The sequence below is a fragment of the Sturnus vulgaris genome, chromosome 4 (assembly GCF_052056855.1).
Source record: "Sturnus vulgaris isolate bStuVul1 chromosome 4, bStuVul1.hap1, whole genome shotgun sequence".
In the NCBI taxonomy this organism is placed as follows: Eukaryota; Metazoa; Chordata; class Aves; order Passeriformes; family Sturnidae; genus Sturnus; species Sturnus vulgaris.
Window position 1 is genome coordinate 5,476,272 of NC_142246.1, and position 18,240 is coordinate 5,494,511.

The 18,240-nt window shown below is 45.7% G+C and overlaps 1 protein-coding gene across 1 annotated transcript; it reads left to right on the plus strand.

The window, feature by feature from the left end:
- Positions 1-2,649: 2,649 nt before the first annotated feature.
- On the plus strand, positions 2,650-16,897 carry CHMP3 (charged multivesicular body protein 3). The gene is made up of 6 exons (XM_014876186.2): positions 2,650-2,804; positions 7,332-7,392; positions 10,849-11,028; positions 13,412-13,533; positions 15,284-15,398; positions 16,377-16,897. The coding sequence occupies exons 1-6, from the start codon at positions 2,760-2,762 to the stop codon at positions 16,511-16,513; spliced, it is 660 nt and encodes a 219-aa protein (XP_014731672.1). The 5' UTR covers positions 2,650-2,759; the 3' UTR covers positions 16,514-16,897.
- The last annotated feature ends 1,343 nt before the right edge of the window (positions 16,898-18,240 follow it).

An 18,240-nucleotide genomic window follows, 5' to 3' on the forward strand; every position in this document is an offset into this window, starting at 1 on the left:
TAGGAAATACAGCTCCCCATTGCAGTTACAACACATTCCCTGTGTCTTTATAGAGTTGGGATGGGAGGTTTGGTGCTCAAAGAGCTTCTGGCACTGTTTCATCTGTCCCGGGTACCTGGGCACGCTCTTTTCTATTAACAAATGTTTCACGGCTCTGTCACTAGGTGTGTTCCCAAGAGGATATTCATGTAATTAGCAGAAGAGCTGTTTTTAATTTACCAAGTCCTTTTTTCTCTCTCATTTCCTTTTTCCCAGGGCAGTACTGAGGCAGAGAGGTACAAGGGGCACAATATCAGCAACTCTCCCGTGGTCCAGAAAGCAATTTTTATTCCAGTTGAGACCTGCCAGTACATGCCCTGTCTCTGTCATTACAGCCTCGGCAGAGCAGCGGCGAGGCATAATGAGGGCAAAGATCATTTCTGCTTCCAGTTTGTGCAGCAGCATGGCATATGTGCTTGTCAGGAGCTGAAATCCGCATTGTTTCAGGATGTTTTGAAACCTGCACTGAACTGAGGCCTTGCCAAGGGAAAGGAGAAGGTTTGTGAGTATAAATAAGGCTGTAGCTGAGGTGCTGACACACACAGGCAAGGTGCTGTTGTCACAGCCCACTGTAGCCTTTCGCTGGTACCTCGTCAATTTGCCAAATGCTGCGAGTGCTAAGCTGGAGCAACGCTGTGTCCTTGGAGCACTGAGTGCTCGTGGAGTGCAGCTCTGCTGCTGAAGGCTGACCTCCTCACCCTCACACACAGCCTCAGCAGCTCTGCTCCTGTGCACTGGCAAAGCCTTGTTTGCAAACCTTTGTGCACACCTGTTTCAGCTGAGGACTTGTTTTAATGGCCTCAGTTGCTCTACTCATCCCGTTCTTTTGATGAATGACCCAAACTGCTGTTTAATTAGCATGAGAGCCACTGAGGGCACATCCACAGGAGCAGGTAATTATGACCAGTAGGTAGCTGTGGAGGAAGGTTCAGTCCCCTCGTGTCTGGGTTATATAAATTGTTGTGATGCAGTTCCTGGCAATGCATCTGTTACAGAACCTTGAGCAGCTGGCGTAGTGTACTGAGAGTCCCAGCAGGACAGAGAAAGCAGTTGGATGTGTTTATTTTATGGAATGCTCGTGTCAGTAGCAGCAGAAGCATCCAAATAACATTGTTTTCTATCGCGTGCAGGATCTCAGCCCTTCCCTGATGCGATGACAGTTGAACATCGGAGAACGGAGCAAAGGAGCAAAGACTGTGTCTGTAACAAGGTCAGCAGTTTCGCTGCTCACATGTTTTGCCTCGCAGGGCTGGGTTGTGCTAGTACTTGTGAAGTGTCTTAACTGAGATGTTAAACATTCCTAAAGTGGTGTTTTATTCTCTGATGTCTCGTGCTTGGAAGCTGGAGACCAGTTGTAAACAGAAAATGTCAAACCAATGAGTATTCACTTATTTGTTAGGTTTAATAAAGGTGATGGACGTTTTGTGCTGCTTTTACAATGGATGGATTTAAATAATCTCTGAAGCTTTTGCCACTCCCGATTTCATAAATTATTGTTTTATTAGCACTGGCTTTCCTACTGCTGGTGCTTAGTCCAAAGTGAGAGCTCTCTTTTCCAAAGCTTGTTTAGATCTTTTTTCTGCATTAGATTCTGGAGGGAAAGATGACAAAGGCAAAAGTGTACATTTTTGTAATTCATTAAAATGTCTGTCTCTGGTAATTAAAAAATGAGGGTAAGTACAGTTGTAAGGTATTAAAGAGTTAGATTATGTTAGCACCTTTTTCTTCCTAAGCTTTTGCACTCTGTGCATCACTGATTTATTTCTAATGCTCTCAGTCTCAGATTGTGCACCAGGGCGTGAAGAGATGGAATGACTGGCTGGGAGCTCCAGCAGAGCAGCTCCAAGCTGTCCCTTCATTTCAGCCAGGTGACCCTGCAGAGAGGAGGGTGAAGATGAGCCAGGCCTGGCTGGTGGGATTTCTCTGAAAGAGCCCCGGCAGCTGGGGAAGAGGTGGCCGTCGGCTTGTATGAGCTTTGTACGACCCTCGGGTGTCCTGCGGGCCGGCCCAGGGGAAAGACCGGAGTGGGAGCCCTTGCAGCAGCAGGTTATCGAGTGCTGGAGTTGCAGAGAAGGCAGCGGAGCTGGGGAAGGGTCTGCAGCACGGAGCAGCTGAGCGGGCTCAGCCTGAAGGAGGCTCAGGGAGAACCTTACTGCTCTCCACAACTCCTGACAGGAGGGTGCACCAGTGGAGATCAGCCTCTGATCACAGGAATCCAGCGACAGGACAAGACGGCGCAGTCTTAAACTAGACCAGTGGAGTTTAGGTTGCGCATTAGGAGGACTTTCTTCACGGGGTGATTGGACATTGGAATAGGCTGGCCAAGGCGATGGAATCACTGTCCCTGGAGGTGTTTAAGGAAAGATGGGACATGGCACCTAGTGCCATAGTGGAGTTCGGTCATGGCTGCATTCGATAATCTCAGAAGTCCTTCCGAACCTGACTGACCCAGCGAACGTGTTACAAACACGCTCAGTGCGCGGAGCCGAGCGCCCCCGCCGCCACCAGAGCCCTCAGCGCTCTCCCGCCCCTCGGCGCGGGGCGGGGCCGTGCGCAGCGCCACGTGACTGGCAGGGAGCCGCGAGGGGCGGGGCGAGGCCGCTCGGGCCCCGCCCCCACGCGGAGGGGGCGGGAGCTACAGTGGCGGCGGCGCAGGCGCAGTGCGGTCTGCGGCCGGCCCGGCTGTGGGGAACCCGGAAGTGCCGGGCGGGGCGGCCGCCATGGGGCTGTTCGGGAAGACCCCCGAGAAGCCGCCTAAGGAGCTGGTGAGGGGCCGGAGGCGCCGAGGCGGGGCCGGGGGGCGGCAGGGGCCGGGAGCTTGAGGGGGGAGTGGCGGCAGGGCCGTGTGGCGTTGCTATGGCGTCGGGCGGGGACTGCGGAGGGGCCGGGCTCGGCCTGGCCCTGGCGCAGGCTACACCTGACCCGGGACCGGGCCGGTGCAGACCTCGCAGAACCTTCCAGTATTTGAAGGAGCCTACAGGGAAGCCGGAGAGGGGCTCTTTGTGAGGAACGGGAGTGGCGGGACAAGGGGGAATGGGTGCAAGTTGATAAAGGGGAAATTTCGGTTAGATACTAAGAAGCAATTCTTCCCTGTGAGGGTGGTGAGACACTGGAACAGGTTTCCCATGGAAGCTGTGGCTGCCCCCTACCTGGAAGTGTTCAAAGCCAAACTGGATAAGGCCTTGAGCAACGTGGTCTAGTAGAAGGTATCCCTGCCCATGGCAGGGGAAGTTGGAACTATATGGTCTTTAAGGCTCCTTCCAGCCCCTTAACATTCCAGGATTCTAGCTTCTCTTGCAGACACAGCCTTAAAATCAGGAAACAGTAGCTGAAGTGTTGGGACTTGTAGGAGGAAGATGAGTCTGTAAACAAACTGTGTTTCTACAAACAACTTTCTGATATCAGTGAAATGAAATATTCAAGACACTGGTGGATTTCACTGTTGCCTTTCATAAGTAGCTACGAATGTGTTAGTGAAAAAAATCTGGTGTTTGGTGAGAGGAAGATCAAATACATTAGAGATACTGGAAAAGCAGCAGGGAGACAGATGACAGGCACACAAGTTGAAGGCTTAGACAAGCTGCAGTGTCACAGGTGTTCCCTGGTGCTTTGTAGCAGGTTATGGTTGTTGCTTGTCGAGTGAGAGAATCAGATGAGGAATGTACCTTTGGGAGTGTCCTTTCCCTTCCTCCTCTGCCTGTGTTGGAGCACTGTGTGGGCTGGGTCAGTCTTCTCTGGTCATGTGGTCATGCTGCACTGAGGAGTTCTTGCCTCCTGTCTTAGGGCTGCTCTTTTGCCTTCCCCAAATGATGAACTTGCTGTGTTTTCCAGTAGCACAGTCTGTGGGTCATCTTGGAGCTCTTGGAGGATGGTGCCACCCACCCTGAACCTTCTTTTTGGTGGTGCACAACACCAGAACAAGGAGCAGTGGCCATATGCTAAACTACAATAACTTCCACCTTTACGTGGGGAAAAACTTCTTTTTGCTGAGGGTGGCAGAGTCCTGGAACAGCTACCCAGGAAGCTTCTGGAGTCTCCCTCTCTGGAGATGTTCCAAACACACCTGGACATGTTCCTATGTCATCTACTCTGGGTGACCCTGCTTTGGCAGGGGGTTTGGACTGGATGATCTCCAGACATCCCTTCCTAAGCCAATGATTCTGTGATTCTTTGCAGAAGACCCTGCAAAGGCAGTGTGAAACAGGTGTAGGGAGAGGTGTCATGAGCACTCCCTTGGGGTGCAGGCTGGTATGATGACTCCACAGGCCTAACACTGATATTGAGAAACCCGTTAATAGTTAAAAATTCCTCCTAAACCTAACAGCAGCTTTAGAAGGAAAAAGCAGTAGTTGTTTCTGCATCCTAGCTGATAAGGAAACAGCACTGCTTCGCTCATGTCTGCCATCAGCTGTGCACAAGATACAGTGCCTGAGCAGGGCTAGAAGGAGCCATCCAAGCACTGCAGGAGGTGGATGATGTTGGGGAGGGGCTGAGATTTTTGTGATGGCCATGATTTGCCCTCAGTTCTTTTGTCTGCCCTCTCCTGATGTGAGAATTTATTTATGATCAATACAAGGGAAGTATCTTCAGTCCTTGTGAAGAGCTGGTGATGCATTTTAGCCTGTCTAAAGCTGGAAATTTATTATACTTTTAATGCCATGTCTGGATCGTTTGAACTTAAAAAGTGGGTTTTCCTCCAGTGTAGTCTGAGTTGGCTCTTTTTAGCTTGAGTGTTTTGCTGGCTGACTCTGGCATAATGCAGTGCTGTGGGTGATGTTTTTGTTTAGATCTGGAGTGGAAGCAGAATTGCTTCATCAGCATGGAGTTGTGCTCAAGGTAATTATTTTTGCTCAGCTGGACCACATACTCCTGTTCCCAGCATTGCTGCCTTGTGCCATGGCTCGTATCTGTGCTCCTGTGTGAGATGGGCAGTGTGGCTGCTCTGCAGCTCAACAAATTGCTGTCTCATGTAACTGGGAGCACGGATGAGAGTCAGTGGGATTTGCTCCTCCTCTTACACAAAACAGGAGATGAGTTGGGAGCACCAGGGAAGGCATAAGCATCCAGCTCTGCCTTTAGGACAGTCATGTCAAGCAGCTGCTTCCTGGCAGTGCTAGGGATGAGCTGTGAAAGAGTTTTCTGGTGTCAGAGTAAGCAGGGATTGACGACAACACATTTGATTTAATGGTGTCTTTGTGCTGGGCTGTGCATCCCAGAGACAGAAGCTGCAAATCCTGCTGTGGTTCATTTGACAGTTGCTGATTGTGCTTGTACATGAAGGCTTGTTGTGTGTTGGTTTGTTTTAGAATACAAGTTGTAGAGCAAATCTCTGGTAGGTGTTACGTTTGAGACAGGACAGTTGACCAGCCAGAGCTGTCATGTTTTCTTTCATCTCTTCCCCCTGCTTTTTTCCTCTCCTGTAGTCCTTACTCAAAAAAGGTGTCAGGGTGAGGAATGACTCTCCAGGACATTATCTCCTCTGCTCTGAAGAACAAGAGAGGAGGCTGCAGTCAGTTCTGCAAGAGTTAGGGTTTTTTTGCCTGTAAACCCAGGGTTTGACTAAAGGTACAGGAGGTTTCTGAAACCTGTTAATAAATTCTGCACCTATGCAGGGCTTTGGGTTGTTTGTGGGGATTTTTAAGCTGATTTTATACTTGGGTACCTCAAATGGTGGCTTTTGTCTGCAGTCAAAACATAGTCTTGTTCACCATGACCAAGAGAAAGTCTTTTGAGACTGGTGAAAGTCTCAATTTGTTACTCTGCTGGGCTTGTGCACTGAAGAGAACTTGCTTTACAGGTTTTCATTGCACAAGTTCTCTTCACTCTGCTTTCCTAGAGGGGAAAAGCTCCACTGTCAGCTACACTGTCATCCGACCTCCTGGGTGAGCCAGAGGATCTGGAGCAGAGGGATCTTGGCAAGTGCCAGGAGGGAGCTGTTGAAGGCGTAGCTGTGTTTGAACTCCACCAAAGGCAGGGGAAGGGAAGCTGGAGGGCAGCGACCTGAGCAAGTTGGAGGAACACAGCAGGAGCCTTACGATGTTGAGCAATGCAAGATTGTGCAGGTGGGACAACCATCCCTGCATGCAGGGATGTGCAGCCTGGGGCTGGCTGGGCACCAGCTCTGCAGGAAAGGATCTGGTTTCCCATGGATAATAAATGAGTTCCCAGTGCACCCTTGCAGCAATGAAGGCAAATGGGGCTGTGTAGGAAGCTGTAGTCACAGAGTTGAATGTTCAGTCACTGTGCCAGTCAGCAGTAAAGAGGCCACACCTGCAGAAGTGTCCCAGTGTGGGCACACAGTTCCGGAAGGATTTCAACAAACTGGGAAGTGTGACAGAGGCCATCGGGATGGAGGAGGGCTGGAGCCTGTGATGCAGGAGGAGTGGCTTAGGGAGCTGGGCTCATTTTGGCTTAGAGAAGGTGAAGGAGCAAGGGTCTGAAGGCTCTCACTGACTCTGGTGGGGCTGTAGTCAAGACAGAGACAAGTACTTTTGAGGTGTGTCCAGCCACAGCTGGCCAGAGGAGAGTTTTGAGTTGAACATTAAAGGCCAGGTGGGATGGAGCTCTAAGCAATCTAGTTTAGTGGAAGGTGGCCCTGCCAACAGCAGGGCATTGGAAATAGATGATCTTTAAGGTCCCTTCCAACCCAATCCATTCCAGGATTCTATGAGGAAAAGTCTTCACCACACAGGAGTAATTTAAATGCATTTGCTTAGAGTGGCTGTTAAGTCTCTGCCCTCAAACAGCATCAAAACTCAATGGATACCCTGAACTCAGGAGACCCTGAACAACCTGTCTGAAGTCTGAACTTGATCCTGCTTTGAATAGGGGTTGGCTTGGAGACTTCCTGGGGATCCTCCTGACTGAAATGGGCAGTAGCACTCTTGGGTCTCTTTGCCTGTGCCAAAGTCTGACCCTTCTGCTGAAATCCCCTGTGGCAACTTCCCTCTGTATAGTGATATGGCTGTGATGTGGGAAATTAGCCAAGCAATGAGTGTCTGACTCACAAATCACATCATGGAATCATTGAAGAGTTCTGGTTGGATGGGATCTATAAATGCCTTTCTTAACTCCTTGTCTGAACATTAAGAGCAATGCAGTAACTGGTGGTATCTCTGCAATGTTTGGGGGTTTTATTATTTGAGTAATGAAATATTTTAACATCACTCATAACTTGAAGCTCATGCATTTCGAAGTGCTGCTTTTGATGCTGAATGTTTAAGTTACATGAAAGTATCAAAGCATAGTTTTGAAGCTAGAATTTCAAGTAACTCTCACTTTCTCTTTTTAAGGTCAATGAATGGTCCTTGAAGATAAGGAAAGAAATGAGAGTGATTGATAGACAGATCAGAGGTTTGTACTTGAGTCTCATTTTTTGTTTTTATTCTCCTTGTGTGCCTTCAAGTTATTTTTGCTTTAATTGAGGCAGGCTGTGAAATTTAATAACCTGGAGTAGTCTATCACATCTGTAGTAAGGGAAGATGAATGTGATCCTGGGGCCAGACTTAGTCTGTGTTACAAAATGATGTCGCTGTGAAGTTATCCAAGTAAAATTTTCAAAAGAACGTGAATATTTCATGCTCCCACATAATGCTCTTAAATCCCTTTGGACAACATATGTTAGACTTATTATCCAGAATTTCACCCACATCGATTTAATGAGTGGTATCAGTGTGGTATATAATGCCACATGTAGACAGTTTTACTGGCATGTACTGGTGTGAAAGTGCATGTGCCAAGCAAAAGTAGCTTGCTGTCAGGTTAGAAAAATTACAAACAGAAGAGAGGAAGGGGGGAAAAAAGTATTTTCTCAGTGGGTGGGTGTTTTGTTATTAAATAATGAGCATTACACTGCTGAATATGTCTTGAAAAGCAGAAGAATTGCTTAATATTGCACTGCTGTCATTTCAGAATTTGTTCTACCTGCCTTCCCTGAGCCTGAAAATAGGTTTGTGCCTAGGTTTTGTTTTGCCCTTCTTTGTCTTCTTCCCTGTCCCTGGGATTTGTCCATGGGAGGTGCTGGTGAAGGATATTTTGTGTCAGAATGTGGTTACTAGGCACATGCCTGTTTGGAGTGAGGCCTTGAGGAGTACATCCTCCCTTCCTGTTCCCTTCTTCCCCAGCCCTGCACCTCTGGAGTAACCTGGCAGGGTTTGTGTCTTCTCTCTCTTGTAGACTTGTATGAGTTGGTTGGTGAAGGTTGCTGTGCAGTACAAAGTCTGTCTTTGTCCTTGTGTCCAGTATGAGGAGCAGAGTTTGTCTTTTCCAGGAAAACTGATGTACAGGGATGTGAATTCTTTTATTTTCTCCAGTGCACTTTGTGTATCAGGCACAGAGGAACTGCAACTCTGGTCTTACTAGCAAAATAATGTTTTAGAGGTTGCCTCTTCCATGGAAGCAAACTACTCACATGTTCACTATGATGTTTCTTGACATTTTGGGTTTCTCTTAACTTTTTATGTGCCATAATACTTTTAATGGCCTACACAGATATTAGTTTACATGGTAGTGTGATTTTTTGATGTGGATGCAAATCTTAATTATTTTAGCAGCTCTAAGCATGTCTGTCTTATAGTCAAGGAAATTTCAGACTTACATTCAAAGAAATACAGTTCAGCACTAACCACCAACCATCTGCCATACTGATAATTCCCCTTAAAATAAAGTGCGGAGTATCTTTGTGCCAGGATTTCACATTTTACCGGGTGTCATCTATGGAAGTACATGGTTCTGCTGGACACTTCCCAGACTAGCAGGCTGCTCCTGAAGGATGACAGCCAAGTTCCACTTGGTTTCTTCAAAAATTGCCCACTGTAGTTGGATTCTGCTATGCTTTCTTGCTCATGTTTCAGCTGAGCCTTACACAGGAAATCCCTGCAATCTTTAAGTTAGGATGCTAACCTGGAACCTGTCTTAGTTTCCTTGGGGAAAGGTGTGCTGGATGTGTTTGAACAAGGCAACATTAGATCTACCTGGGATGAACTGAGTGGGCTGGTATCACTGGAACACTTGGCTCACCCAGTCAACACAGTTATTAAAATAGCAACACACTGTATGAAACCATCTGTTGTTGGACTCTTGCTGCTGTAGTGATTTCTCTTTGTGTTAGATTGTTTTTCAGGGCTTGGAAGGTTTGGAGAAATGAAGGGTATCCTTGTTACTTCAGAATTGAATTTTTTGAGTTGATAGCGTTGGAGTAATACAGTAACTTTGTATATTGCTGAGCTTGTGAGTCCCTCTCATGCTTTGGGCTGCTTTGTGCCTCTTGTACTTGATAGTGCTGCAGAGGGACTGGGGAAGTGACTTTGGCTCCCTTGAGGAGTGTAGCTGGCACTGACCTTCAAAGATGGAGTTGACTGTTCTTGCATACTCGTGCCACTGATCTCATACTCAGCAGTTCATGCCAGTGAAAACATTCACTCGGGTGCAGGCTGCCCTACACTGGCCTGGGTGTAGTAACACAATACTGGTGGTTGTTTTCAGCCTGACAAAGTGAATGTTGTAATTCCTCAGTACTGCTGGAGTTCTTCTGGTGCTTTCTGTTTCCTGCTGGAGCATTTCAGCTCTTTCTTACGTGCTCTGATATGCTGGGACTTGGCTCAGTCCCATGTCTGACATACAAATGTCTTCAAGTTTGTGGTATTTCTGAAAATGATAGGGGGAAAGCAGCAAAGGTACGTTTTTCTGATTATGATCCTACAGCTTTCTGTCAGTCCTTTAAGGTAAACACCTCAGTGAATGATACTGAGAGAATTACTGGTCTTGAGTAAGGGTTCATTAACTCCCACCTGAGAAGTTGTGTTGAAGTCTCCAAGTTGGCCTGTGTGTTGATGCCTTTGTTTTTTTAAAAGGGCAACTTCTGATTCTTCCAATGTATAACTCTGTCTGGCATAAATCAAGAAGACTCAAAGCTAAATCTGAACAGAGGCTTTCTTTGAAATAATTGTTCTTGTGGTCATTTCAATCAACTCTTTGCAGGAAGGTTAGGAACCCTTACTATCTGAATTATTTATTTACTTTAAGATAATTTTTCTTGTGGACTCTGAGATCCATATTTCATCAGTGGCTAATTTATTGCTGAGTCTGTAAAAGGAAGGAGATTGATATTACTCTTACATGTTTTACTCTGGGCTTTTTGGAGTACCTGGCTCCTCCTGTTCACAGCCAGGGTTACGTGGCAGGCAGAACTGTGAACAGTCACATCAGATTTGCTGGAGAAACCAATGCTATTTAAGAAGGTCTTTTTAGTGTTTAATAGTTCAAATCCAACCAACTCTTTGGTGCTCATGCTTAGTTCAGTATTCCCACTTAAGCATACTCTTAAAAAAAAGCTGTTGAACAAAGCTGGATGCCAGGAGAATTTGAGCAGGATGTTTTAAGTTAGATGTATATTTTGTGTATATATATTTGTATCAGGCCAGTTTAATAATTAGGGAATTATTTTGAAATTGTAAGTCAAGTCATCCTCTCAGAGTGCTTTGTTCTTACAGGACCTTTTTTTGCTTTATAAGCTCTTAGTCACCTCAGCATCATGGACTAATATTCTCAGACAGTCTTTTAGAGTTCCCTTGTCTGCAAAGGAAATTACAGAGCTAAATGCTCAGTAATGAGAATTTTCCTATTAAGATTTAGCTGAATTAATCAGCTGACATGTAAATCAGCCTAGAACAAGGTCTTTGAGTAACACAGGGAATCTGAAATCAAGCAGAAACAATTCTTTGCATTGGAAACACGCCTCAACAAATGACTGATTTCTCTTCTGTATCCTTAGGAATTCATCACTATTTGCTGTGTTTTTCTGTACTCCAGATATCCAGAGGGAAGAGGAGAAGGTGAAGAGGTCGATAAAAGATGCTGCCAAAAAGAATCAGAGAGATGTGTGTGTGATCTTGGCGAAGGAGCTGATCCGCTCTCGGAGGGCCGTAAGCAAACTCTATGCATCCAAAGCTCACATGAACTCTGTCCTCATGGGGATGAAGAACCAGCTTGGTAAGAACAAATTCTGGGCCCAAACACAGTGACTGCTCTCACAGTAGAAGTGAGTCTGAGGTTTTCTTGTCCAGAACCAAAATCAAATGCAGGCAATGCTTGAATGTGGAAGCAGCCATGCTCCTGTGAAAAGCAGCTGGTTCCAGTGGGCTTCAGGAGCCTGGGAACATCTTCCCATTGCAGGCCCAGAGCTGTGAGGCTGCTGAAGTTCTACCCCCTGGTGCCAGCAGGTACATGCACCCACAACCTCAGAGCAGAGCCTTTGCCACCACCCCACAAACACACACAGCTTTCACACACATATGAACAGCTCCATCCTGCTCGTCCTCTTCAGCTCATGAGGACTGAGGTCTCAGATGCTCTGCTTAAGCTGGCCGGATATCTGGTATCTGCCTGAACTGCTGGTACCTGGTCTTGCAGGCCCTTGAGGTTTGTGTGTTCCCTGATCCACTTCAGTCCGTCCCCAAAACTACCTTTGGTCGTTCCCCTAAGATTCAGTTATGTTCCTGTAATCCCCTTAAAAGACCCATTGTAAGTTTTCCCCGTGTCCAAACATGTTTTTTCCTACATCCCTGTAAGGAATCCTGTATCCCTGCAGGCAGTAACCCCCCTCAGTCTGCAGGATGTTCTGAGGCTGTTTCTCCAGTGCCCTGCCTGGATGAGTGTCCCACCCTGGGCTCTGAAGTAGTCAGGAAGTTCCCAGTTTTAGTTTCTTGGGATTCCTGCCCCTATTGTTCCCTACATCCTTGCTGGTTCCCTGTTTCCAGCAGATGATCTAACATCTCTCCTCAGAGCCTGGGGGTTCCAATGATGTGAGAATCTCATGCTCTGAAACTGAACTCACAGCAATTTGGAGCACATTCTTAGTGTGCATTTCTAAACAGTTTCAATGCATTCCTAATATTCCTGTATCCTGGTGGAGCCTGTGTCACTGATTTTGACAGGACTTGTCACAGGCGTAGAATTCTCTTCATCTTGTAGATGGTTACTTCCCTAGCAACCTAGTCTGGGGGAATTTACCAATGCCTACATGGGGATGGGGGAGCAGTGTTTGATTTCTTAGTGTGAATGAATCCTTTTGCCCCTTGGCTTAACACCATGTTCTGTAAACCCTCCTTGGTCCTTTGTGTTCCTCTAGAACCAGCCTATTTCCCTCATTCCTTATCCACATCAGAAATCTGTTGTAATACACTTCCTGCAGAGTTTCCATAGCTGGAAACAGTCCAGCCTGTAACAAGCAGAGCAGAAAGCTTTAAAGACAGGAGAAGACTTGGTGGAGGTCAACATGCTGCTGAAATGTCAAAGCATTTCCCCCACCCCAGCATCATCCAAATAGATTTTAACATTGGATGAGTGATAAAACAGGAAGTCACACTGTGAACCTTGAGTGTAATTTTATGATGGTCAAATGTGGCTCCCATGTATCTCACTCAGGAAATGAAAGTAGGACCATCCTTGCATCTGAAGGTGACCCTTAAAAGGAAAAACTCAAAACAGCCTCTTCCTTATCACCACTGCCAGCATCTTCATCTTCCTGGGAATGTTCTGATACACTTAGATAGGAAATATAAAGGAATCTAGAGTTCAGTCTGGGATCTGTAGTAACTTGAGAAATGACCACTCAAAGCAGGGTTTCTGTTAGTTTGAAGCAAGTGTAGGGCTCTTAAATCATTAAAATGAAAAATAATATGTGCTGTACCTTCATTTTGCTTCGTTAAGGAGTGACCATTTTATATACAAACAGGTAAGTTCTCCATGTCCAGGAAGCTGCAAAGTTAGATGGCAGAATTCAGAAAACTTCAAAGTACCCTTAAATACTTCTTTTCAATCTTGATGTTATCAATACATATGAGGAGAGCTTATAAGTTAGAATAGCCTCTGGAAAGAGTATTGTTAAATTCAATTTAAACAAGCTTGGTTTTGGCTTATCTGCTTCAATTCAACTCAATTTCAAGTATTAATGTTATAGCTTACTCTTTGCTGTGAAACTATTGCAGCAGAATTTGTGCCAGGGTTAGTTTCCAGTACCTGGTGTCAGGCAGGAGATCCCTGGTTTCAGCAGTGACTGCAGCTCTGCTGTTAAAACCCTCAGCAACACCTCTGGCTGCTGAGGGGCTGGGCAGGAGCAAACACCTCTCCCTGCCTTTAATGAACTGGGTGCAGGTGGGTTGAAATCTCTCTGCAGACCACCTGGGTTCCTCATTGTACAGGACCAGTAGCTCTGCTATAAATGTGACTTTTCCAGTGTAGGTATAAGTTGGGCTTTTCCAGGAATTTAGTCGAGAATGAAGAAGTGCAATGCCTGTTTACTTTTTAAATTGAGTTGCCTAAATGTAAACAAATGAATGGTTTTTTCAAACTGTTGTGTGCCTCTCCTTCACAGCTGTGCTCAGAGTAGCAGGTTCATTGCAGAAGAGCACAGAAGTCATGAAAGCTATGCAAAATCTAGTAAAAATCCCAGAAATCCAAGCAACGATGAGGGACTTGTCCAAAGAGATGATGAAGGTAAGATCTGGCACATAAATCAGGCTTGGGTGAACACGATGTGGTTGTTACTGAGCTGTGCAGTTATTTGGGTGGTCCCTTTGTCACTGGGCTGGTGTGAGCTCAGGACATCCTCTGACTCCATGGCCAGTCTGATACTGGTGACACAAAGACTTTTAAATCTAACAGCAAAAAGCTGTTAAACCAACATTCCTAATAACAATTTTAAGTTAAAATTGGGAACATACAGGGAATTTATTCACCGCAGACACGTTCAAAGAAACAATGATTTTCAGGCATTTATATGCACTATAACAGCTAAGATGTTTTAAATAGACACTCCCAAAAATCTGCCCAATTTATTGCATCGTGGTAGAGGTGTTTTATTTCTTTTAATTACTTCCAGAACATCTGTCTTTGTTTACTGGATAAGCTGAGTTTTATCCAGCTAACAGTGCTTTATAAAATTTCCTGTCCTGCTTAGACAATTAGTATTGATTAAGTTTTCTGGGGCCTACAAACCTATGAAGTGGCTCCCTTACTACACCTGCAACGTATTAATCAAGTTTTTTGGGATGTATAGGCCTTGGACTCCTTAATTTTCTCAAGATACCATTCTTGTTCTATGACATCTAATTTATCTCTATTTATATGATAACCATTACACAATTCTTTACTGAATTTTGTTCTTCAACTATAGATTCTCTAAGGGATATGAGTCCATGGAGTTTATTTCTGCAGGTGCAGTGAAGTAATTTCTCAGGGTTTTCTACTGATACTTAGCCAACACAGATATAAACCAAAACCAGCGAAAATAATCAAACTTTCCTTAACTAATTAAATAGTTCATTACTATTAATTTTTTAAAGAATCACAGAACAATATAGCACCTCACTGTCACTGGTTTAAAGCATCTAGCTCAGTGTCTCCATGTGATGGTAGTGCTGTGATTTGAAAAGTCTCTGTTATGACTTTTCCATTTTCAACTACCAGTGTTGTTTTGCTTTTCCCTTCTTACCACTCTAGACTGTTTAGTTCAAATAAGTTTGTTTTTAAATAATTTTACTAAGTGCACCAGCATAGTTTGGCCATATCTCGGTTGCAGGGCCTGCAAAGGAATGTTTTCAAATGCAGATAGAAAGAAACAAGCTGTGTCAAAGAGCAGTTTTAGAGTGTGCTACACAATTCATGCTGCATGACTGCAATTTACACTTGTATTTCATGTGCTTGGAGCAGACTGGGTTCTTGGTTTAGACATGCAATAACAATAGAATGTTTTGGGTTGGAAAGGATCTTAAAGGTCATGTAATTCCAGCCATGGACTCTGCCATGGACAGGAACATCTGCCACTAGACCAGGTTGCTCAGAGCCCCATCTAACCTGCCTGGGAACACTTCCAGGGACTGGGCATCCACAGCTTCTCTGGAGAACCTGTTCCAGTGCCTCACCACCCTCACAGGGAAGAATTTCTTCCTAATACCCAATTTAAATCTCTTCTCTTTTAATTTAAATAACTTGAGGCTTTCAAGGTGAGAACAGGTGTCTCTAATCCTGTTTTCTTCCTGCTTTTCCTGTGCACCAGTTGTAGAGATGTGTGCTCATGCTGAGGGCAGGTGTGTTGGCCACTCTCCTGCAACAGCCTCGAGCTGGAAACCCCCCTGGAGGAGGGGCATTGTTACATGCCTGGATAGGCATAACCTCATCTCCCAGATAGAAATGTGTCTTCTTACTCTGCTGTTTCATCACATGCTGCCTTGTTTTTTTCTGCTAGGCTGGAATTATAGAGGAAATGCTGGAGGACACCTTTGAAGGCCTGGAGGATCAGGAGGAAATGGAAGAGGAAGCTGAGGCAGAAATTGACAAAATCCTTTTTGAAATTACAGCTGGTGAGTTTGTGGGTGCTGCTGAGAGCCAAGTCCCTGCTCTGTTCAGTAAGATGCAGCAACTGAAATCTTCATCTGTTCTGTGCTTCCCAGTGGCATTTCTTGCCTTGGTGATGGGAAGAGAGCTCTGACAAACTGGTTTCTCAGGGAATACTGGATGAGAAGGCCATGGGGCTCAGCAGGGCAGAACTAATATTCATCAGCTGCTGTCTGTGCAGTTATATAATTGAGGCTCTAACAGATCTGTGTTTGGCTGTGCAGTGAATCCTCTTAACCAGGTGAAACTTACATGTTTGACTAGGTATTATTATTAATGAAACCAAGAAAGAAACCCTGCTGCACTGCCTTGAGTCATAGGCTGTGTTGTGTCCTGGCAGTAAAATGTTGTGTCTTGTTTAGGGGGAAAAAAAACCCAAAACAAACACAAAAACTCTCTTAAAACTGAAACCGCAATTTCTGCTTTCCAGCTCATGAAGTAATAATTTAGGTTCAGTTATTTGACTTGGAGAATGCTTAGAATGCTCCTTCCACTTGGATTGCTTGTGATGTGGTGTGACAAAAACAAGCACCAGGGCTGCATGGCTGTACCGCACTGCAAGTGCAGTGCCCACCCTGCTGGCACCTTGTGCCCAGCACCTGGCACAGTGCCCTGTTTTCTCACATCCTAAATTTGCTTTTTCCATCCCCTTTCCTGCTTGGAGCAGCTCCCCTCCTCCCGAGGAGGAAGAGGGAAGCTCCCAGGCACTCAGCGGGGCTTGGGGGGGAGCTGGGAGCCTCCTCCCAGCAGGGAAGGCGTGCAGAGGCTCAGAGCTGGCAGCTCAGTGCTGCTGGGCAGCCAAGAGCCCCGGGCTGGCCTTTTCACAGCTCAGGGGTGTGTCCTCCATGGGAAATGACTGGTTGGGTTATTTCAGATGTCTCTAAAAGCCACTAATTATTAAATGAAGACCTGACACTCGCTAACAAGCCTGTTTGTTGTTGCAGGGGCCTTGGGTAAAGCACCCAGTAAAGTCACAGATGCTCTGCCAGAACCTGAGCCCATGGGAGCAGCTGCTGCTGCTGTGGATGAGGAGGAGGACATCGAAGCAATGCAGTCACGGTTGGCCACTCTGAGGAGCTAGGACAGGATGGATGTGTACAGTTGGCTTTACTTTATTCTGTCCTACCTTCAAATGCAAACCTTAATGTATTCTCACTTATGTAATATATATATATTTTTCTTTTTCTTGAGGATTTTTTCTCCAAGACACTACTGTAATATACTTCTTGCGGAGTGCAGTCTCTTCCCAGTTTTCTGTTCAGCCCATGTTTCCTGTGGTGACATGGCAAGGGTGGTGTAATGTTATGTATTTTTAGACAAAGTCCTGAAATACATTCTCATCTTCAAGCAGCATTTTTCCCTAACGGGCACTTTGGTTTAATCTGCTACCAAAAACCTCCAGTACTGTCAGATCTGTGTTTTCCTGAATCAATACAAATTTTATTAAAGCTGCTTCTAACAGTCATTGTCACCAGCAGTTGAGTTTGCATCGCTTTAACCTCTTTCACAAACAATACCCACTTCTAACACCTCCCTTTTAGTTTGTTACACTTCTCTTTAGCACATTTCGGGCCTTCACTGCATAGTTAAAGAGCAGTTTTCAGTTTGTTTCAGCTCTGTATGCTCCCATGAGAGCCTGGCTTAGCCAAGGCCTTGGCACAGTGAGGGCAGGGCAGTTGGCAGCAGTGGGAGGGGGGCCCTGACTCACCAGGCTGTTGGCAAAGCTTCCCCAAACCTCTCTGCTGCTCCAATAGCACATTGCAGGGTCAAAGGAGAGCTGTGTGTCCTCCCAAGGAAAAGCTTCAGGCAAAACGGATGTCATGGCTCACAAAAGGCTGTTTGCAAACCAAAAAAATTCAGACCCAAACCTTGTCACTGCCACAGCACCTCCTGGACAAAAGCCAGAGTTCTTCATTTTAAAATAGCCAAAGAAAGCCAAGTCTCTAAATCGTATCTCAACAGCAAGGGTAGAAAAATACACAAGGCACAAATAGCTGGATGGAGTCCAACACCTCCCATTTTCAGCCTTTGTGCTGGGGGAGCAAAGTATCCCCAGTGCTTCAGGCTATGCAATTCAAGTGTTCATCTCCACCCTAAATGCAACAAAAACAGGCAAGAGGGACAGTTTGTTCCTTGTGGTTTTAAAAATTCAGAAAGGAAAAGTGGGTGAGATCTGCAATAAAACAAGACTGAACAACAGCACAGTGGTAAGAGCTCAAAACCCAGCTTTAACAATGAGTCTTTTCAGATCTTTGTGCACACACAGGGTGTGTAAGATCAGTGTGACTCAGCTCTCTGGGAGGTACCTGTACTCCAGCTGCCCACAAATATTCCAGCTGGCACCAAGAAAAGCAATTAACCGGCTTTATGTCATCTACTTCAACTTGACAGTTCAAGGGAGAATGTTCAGGTAAGTGTTTTTAAGCATACTTGAAAAGTTCAAGCACAAAATGCCAAATTCAAGGCACCTGAAGTGACTAGAACAAGTTATTTATTGTCAAGAGGTGTCAGCAAGCAAAGGTGGAGGAAAGCTCTGCTGCATACAGTGAAGGGCTGTTGTGTAGGCAAACCTTCTGTAAGTCAACTTCACTTAACTCTTGTAAGAGAGAGACCCCTGAGCATCACTGCAGCCTCTCCCCACTCCTGAGGGAGCAATCAGAGGAAGTTTCTCTGAAGAAGAACCTTGTCATCCAAGACAGACTCAACAGTTGATGCTGCTCACAAACAGCAGGTGAAATACTACAGGGAGGGGAATGTGCAGAGTTCAATTTGTTTCATAAGCTCAGAACAGTGAACTTGGAGGTTTCA

What these genes read in the sequence shown, in the direction of transcription:
- CHMP3 (XM_014876186.2), top strand. Translation starts at nt 2,760, where the DNA reads ATGGGGCTGTTCGGGAAGACCCCCGAGAAGCCGCCTAAGGAGCTG. An exon ending in GGGGATGAAGAACCAGCTTG is followed by an intron (nt 11,029 to 13,411) that starts GTAAGAACAAAT and finishes TCTCCTTCACAG; the next exon opens with CTGTGCTCAGAGTAGCAGGT. An exon ending in CCTTTTTGAAATTACAGCTG is followed by an intron (nt 15,399 to 16,376) that starts GTGAGTTTGTGG and finishes TTGTTGTTGCAG; the next exon opens with GGGCCTTGGGTAAAGCACCC.